The 6,596-nt window shown below is 42.6% G+C and overlaps 1 protein-coding gene across 1 annotated transcript; it reads left to right on the top strand.

Moving 5' to 3' along the window:
- Nucleotides 1-311: 311 nt before the first annotated feature.
- Nucleotides 312-5,838, top strand: LOC131356542 (RING finger protein 11-like). The gene is made up of 3 exons (XM_058395637.1): nt 312-893; nt 2,485-2,654; nt 3,702-5,838. Exons 1-3 carry the CDS (start codon nt 771-773, stop codon nt 3,871-3,873), a joined length of 465 nt encoding a protein of 154 aa, XP_058251620.1. The 5' UTR covers nt 312-770; the 3' UTR covers nt 3,874-5,838.
- Nucleotides 5,839-6,596: the final 758 nt, after the last annotated feature.

The raw sequence follows: 6,596 nt of genomic DNA, 5'->3' as shown, positions 1-6,596 counted from the left end.
TCACCCAATGTGCGCTGGGATAGGCTCCAGCAGATCCCTGTGACCCTAATTAGGAATAAAGCGGGTATATAAAATGGATGGATGGATGGATAGATGGATGTTCAACAAGCACATACGGGTGTGATGAAGAGGGGCGGAGGAAAACTTTTTCTTCTCATCTCCATCTGGATCTATAGGCTTAGATGAGGGAAGAAAATAAAAAACAACACAGATGGAGTGAGGTTCTCCTCCACGTGCGCAAACACGAGTGACGTCAACAGCAAGACGGCCCAATCCGAGGACGAGTTTTTGCGTGCGTCAGAGAACAACACCGTGACGTGTCCGTGTTGTCTCCTAGCAGAGGGTGGAAACAGGCAAGGCCGAAGACTTCAAGTATAAAGTGTCTGGCTAGGAATATTATCATTATTAGCGAGATACTGGTCAGTGTCGAAGCGTAACTTGGTTTAGACAGAGATGAATCGTGTTATTGGACGGAAATGACGTGATGCGCGTTCATGAAAAGTTCCAAGTTTTATCCTCCCAGGCTAGTTAGCGCTAGCGTGCTAGCTAGTGAAGTGAATGAGCTGCTGTTTGTTTTTGATATAGCATGCCTGACTTCCTTTATCTCTCCGAAATGAACGAGAAATCGTAAACAGTTTGGTTATATATGTATTCTGAAGTCGTATTTATTTAATAAAGCAGTGTGTCAGGAGTGTGTGTGTGTGTTGAGAGTGTAGAGAAAGACGGGTGTTGATTTGCTCTATAGCTCTCAGACGTTAGCGTTAGTGATTATGGGAAACTGTCTGAAATCCCCGACATCCGACAACATCTCGTTACTGCACGAGTCCCAGTCGGACCGAGTCAGCACCGGGGACGGACCCGAACCCGAGTTAGAGCCTCCTCCACCCTATGAGGTCAGTGTTCCCCATCACAGCATGATCCATCATCAGGAGAGAGAGACACAGAGAGATAGAAAGAGAGAGAGTTAGACAGACAGATAGAAAGAGAGATAGACAGAGAGATAGAGAGAGAGTTAGACAGACAGAGAGAGTGCTGTAGCTCGCCCTGTGGTGTTTAATGATCCTGAGATCTGAGTGCGTTTATAGATCAGTGAGAGATCCAGTTATATTTCATGTTTATATTCTCAGTGTTTCAGGAGTGGTCAGTGTCTGTGAGTGATGCAGGTGTTAGAGATATAAACTTCATTAGTTGTGGTCAGTGTCTGTGAGTGATGCAGGTGTTAGAGATAGAGATATAAACTTCATTAGTTGTGGTCAGTGTCTGTGAGTGATGCAGGTGTTAGAGATATAAACTTCATTAGTTGTGGTCAGTGTCTGTGAGTGATGCAGGTGTTAGAGATATAAACTTCATTAGTTGTGGTCAGTGTCTGTGAGTGATGCAGGTGTTAGAGATAGAGATATAAACTTCATTAGTTGTGGTCAGTGTCTGTGAGTGATGCAGGTGTTAGAGATAGAGATATAAACTTCATTAGTTGTGGTCAGTGTCTGTGAGTGATGCAGGTGTTAGAGATAGATTTAGTTGTCTAGTTTACGTTTCTGAAAAACAACATTTCTTTTTATTATTGCAAAATTTAAGCCCAAATATCAAAAGGTTCTTTCTTCTGTTTTCATCACTTTCTTTCTTAATTTTTTCCTTTCTTTTTTCCTTCCTCATGTTGTCCCTTGAATCCTTCCTTCCTTCCTTCCTTCCTTCCTTCCTTCCTTCCTTCCTTTGTCCCTTGATTTCTTCCTTCCTTCCTTCCTTTGTCCCTTGATTTCTTCCTTCCTTCCTTCCTGCCTACCTTTCTTCCTCATTTATCCCTTGTTTCCTTCATTGTTTCCGTCCTTCCTTTGTACCTTGATTACTTATTTTTTCTCCCTTTTCTCCTTCCTTCCTTCCTTGATTCCTTCTTTCCTTTCTTTCTGATTACTTTCTTACTTCTTTCTTCCTTCCACTCTTCCTCCCTCCCTCCCTCCCTCCCTCCCTGCTCAGAGGAGGATGGATGCACCTGAGCAGTTGTATGTTTATACTCAGTAGTCCACCAGTGAGAGCTTGACATTTGCTGGGATTTGAACTCACAGCCTTCCAGTCAGCACCTTGGTCATTAGGACCGTGCAACATGACACCAAACATTACATTCCTGCTTATAACAAATGAGTGGATCAGTCTAATAAATCCTCTGTGCCTTTAACATTAATATGTTAATGTCTATTAGATCTAACATTAAAGCTACTAAGGATAAAGTTTTGGCACCCGTTACAACACCAGCTATTAATTCATCAGGATATAGGAGATGTAGATTAGATGTACTGGATATTAGATGTACTGGATATAGTAGACTTTTTTAACAAATGATACATTATTTTGTTGAAAGTTTGAACATAGATGTTCAGGCTGTAAAGGTATCTTCATTTAGCAAGCTTGTAACTGAGTGGATGTTTGTGTGACAGCGTCCAGAGTTACATCATTTTATCTAATAACGTGTGTGTGTGTGTTGTTGTGCAGGAGCAGGTCCGCACACCAGTGTACCATCCCACACCCAGTCAGACGTGTTTGGCCACCCAGCTGACGGAGGAGGAGCAGATCCGCATCGCTCAGCGCATCGGCCTCATTCAGCACCTGCCCAGAGGAGTGTTCGACGGAGGGAAGGACGGATCCGAGAAGAAGATCCGAGAGTGAGCGCTTATTATAGACAGACGATTTTACAAACGAGGTTTCCGTATTTCCCGCCTTATTAACTTCTTTAACACTGACTAACACACACACATATATATATATATATATATATATATATATATATATATATATATATATATATATATATATATATATATATATATATATATAGTTTATACACCTCCAGCGTCCTGGGTTCGAGCCTCGCTCCTGCTCACTGAGTTTGCATGTTCTCCCCGTGCTTGGTGGGTTTCCTCCGGGTGCTCTGGTTTCCTCTCACAGGCTGATTGGAGTCTCTAAATTGCCCATAGTGTGTGATTGCGTGAGTGAATGAGTGTGTGTGTGTGTGTGTGTGCCCTGTGATGGGTTGGCACTCCGTCCAGGGTGTATCCTGCCTTGATGCCCAATGACGCCTGAGATAGGCACAGGCTCCCCGTGACCCGAGTATAGATCGGATAAGCGGTACAGACAATGAAATGAAATGAAATATATAGTTCATTATTTAAAACTACATAACTGTGACAGCTAATGAGCCGAGTCGCACACCCACTGTCCACTTTATTAGGAACACATGTAGAACCCTCTTGTTCAGGCGTTTATTCAGTCATGTTGCAGCAACAAGGTTCAGAAAATCATGTGGATTCAGATAGAGGTCAAGAGCTTCAGTTATTGATTACATCAAACATCAGAATGAGGAGAAAAAGCTCAGCAATCTCAGGGACCTTGCAGGTTTTGCTGGTGCCAGAATGGCTGGTTAGAGCAGTCTCTAAAGTTTATACAGAACAAAACAAAACAACTCTATTTATGTAAAAAATAAAATAATAACTATCCTGTTGATATTGGTTCAGGCTACAGTAGGCAAAGCAAAAGATCACTCTTGTGAGACAGGAACAGGAAACGTGAGGCTACACTGGACAGATGAAGATTAGGGAAAAGCCATCACCTGCTCTTGTCCAGTCCTTAGGATTATAACTGTAACCGTTGCTTTCCCTTTTACCCTGCCACCAGCCTCACTGACTAATTATAATTTCTCTTCTCCTCTTCAGGTGTGTGATTTGTATGATGGACTTTGTATACGGCGACCCCATCAGGTTCCTGCCCTGCATGCACATCTACCACATGGACTGCATAGACGACTGGCTCATGCGCTCCTTCACCTGTCCTTCCTGCATGGAACCGGTCGACGCCGCGCTCCTCTCTACGTACGAGACCAACTGACGTCGCCGTCGCCGTGTGGAGAGACACCTTCCTCCTCCGCTGTTCTCAGCTACAGCATCCAGCTCAGCGCGGACGAAGGCCTTCATCGTGTCTCCGGCTGCTCCAATTGGTTATCGGTTCGGTATAGAGGCCAGTCTTTGAAGATACCCAGCGTGCACACACACACACAAATACACACTTCTTTTCCTTTTTTCCACAGGTCATGCACATTCTTTATCAGTTATATTAGCAGAAATAGAAGAGATTCCTGAACATCTTTGCAGAAACTTATCACACATCCTGAGCTACGTACGTTCACGAACCCGAAATGTCCCGCAGGAGAGATCCCACAGGGTTCTCTGTTGCTCTGATTAAACGTAGGACCGGCTCAACATTAATACTACGCAGGGGTGTACAACCATCTCCCAGGACGTATCACAAAGCTTCTCTGCCTCTGATTTCTTACCTATAACCGAAAGGGCTCAGTATTACTATATGCATCTCTTCTACAACAACAAATGGCATATTTTAGCATCATTGCCGCACACCTTACACATGTTGTAGTGCTCTTGAAAAGCAGCTCTTCTGATATGTTAGCGCTTTTATAGAACGGTAGCCCAGAGATAGCGCAAAAACAAACAACGAAAAGCAGGTCTGTGAGTGGAAACGCTTGCTAAACTGATGCTAAAGATACACCTAGTCAAATAACCACTCTCTCCAGCCACGGTGAGCCGAAACGCATCTCCAAACCTTCAACACGTCGATCCAGACAAGAAGCTGATGCGAATGATTTAGCAAAGCAGACGAGTCTCCAGAATTACTTCAAGACTATGATCTTTGTTTGCTCCAGAGTAGCGCAAGAAGATGTGGTGTTTTTTTTTCTCCTATTTTTATCATAATAGACAGAATAAAGTGGATGAAATAAATACATTTCTATAATGTTCTATATAAATGCTGACAATGTGGATGCTCCACAACGTTAAACCCTACTATAAAGAGATAAGATGTATGATGTCATACCAATTGCTGTAGTATAAGGGGAATAAAATACTTTGGGAAATTATCAATAGCGGTACTGTTGCTTCCGTGTCAGCGTGTTTTTAAGGTTTTTTTTTTCCTGTTTAGAGTGACTAATATCAGGAAGATGGTTGTACACCTCTGATTGACATGAAATGGAAGCCGTAACACATCCGACGCCGTCGTGGTTTTCGGCAGCCCTGCCGCCCGGGGCTGTTCTCAATCATTTTATTGCCAAAGGCACAAAATCTGAACAGAAAAAAAGGGCTCAGTCATGCATGGTGGAGGGGGCGGGGGTGGAGGTGGGTGGGGTTTTTTTGGTCGAACCAAATGACTACCTGTCTCAATCTACATTAGAAATGCTTGCGCACACACAGAGAAAGAAAAAAAAACTAGTATATACTAAACCTAGAGATTTGCACTTTACACATGATGATTATCAGAATAATGTATTTATGTAGAACCTTGCACCAGTCTTTTTGTTTGTTTTTTTGTTTTATCTTTCATTTCCTCAAAGCAGGTTATCTACAGTGAGGTCCAAAAGTCTTGCTTTCCTCTCTGATTGAATACGACGCTTTTTCGTTACTCAAGTGACGTCACTCGAGTGAAAATATATCGACTTTTCAATGACACTCGAGCGGCACAAGTTTGTTCCAAAACTTATGATCCATTCTAGATCCCATGCTTCATTAGAAATCTGTTTAGTAGTAGTAACGAATATCACACACATTCGTTTACATTTAAATCTTTTAAAAATTAGAAATAGTAGAGATTATGAAATATCCATCATATTTAGTCTTTATCTGTGTTCAGTACAGACTTTTGGACTCCACTGCGTCGTCTTTTCATTTGTATTATTCAGACTACCTTATTCCACAAATCTAACAATATCCAGAAGTTTAGTTGTTGAACTGATGCCGTTCACCGTGGTGGACTGAGCCATGGTCAATAAAAACACAGAATATTAAACCTAAGGGCTCTGAGCGTCTTTTTTGTTTTGTTTTTTGTCCATTTCAAACAAAGAGGAGGAGGTGAAATAACCGAAAACATCGATCAGGCATAACATAACATTATGACCACCTTGCGTCGGTCCCACACTTTTGCTGCCAAAACAGCCCTGACCCTGTCCTGCACTGTGTATTCTGACCCCTTTCTATCAGAACCAGCTTCTTAACTTCTTCAGCAATTTGATCAACAGTAGCTTGTTTGTTGGATCAGATCACACGGGTCAGCCTTCTCTCCCCACATGCATCAATGAGCCTTGACCACCCATGACTCTGTCTCCGGTTCATCACTGTTCCTTCCTTGGATCACTTTTGATAGATACTGACCACTGCAGACCGGGAACACCCCACAAGAGCTGCAGTTTTGGAGATGCTCTGATCCAGTCGTCTAGCCATCACAATTTGGTCCTTCATCAAATTCACTCAAATCTTACACTTGTCCATTTTTCCTGCTTCTATCACATCAACTTTGAGGACAAAATGTTCACTTGCTGCCTAATATATCCCACCCACTGACAGGTGCCATGATGAGGAGATCATCAGTCTTATTCACTTCACCTCTCAGTGGTCAGAATGTTGAATGCTGACCCTGCCTGAAAGGGTTACAAATCGTTGGTGTTGGTAGCGGTGTAAAAGAATGACCTTGAGGGCAGAAACAGCCTTAAACTTGCCCCGCTTAGCTATGCACACCAGACAGAAACACTTATTTCATTTTTAAATATC

Source organism: Hemibagrus wyckioides, linkage group LG07 (genome assembly GCF_019097595.1).
Source record: "Hemibagrus wyckioides isolate EC202008001 linkage group LG07, SWU_Hwy_1.0, whole genome shotgun sequence".
Classification (NCBI taxonomy): Eukaryota; Metazoa; Chordata; class Actinopteri; order Siluriformes; family Bagridae; genus Hemibagrus; species Hemibagrus wyckioides.
Note: the sequence above shows the minus strand (reverse complement) of the source record. Positions and strands in the feature narration are given on the sequence as shown.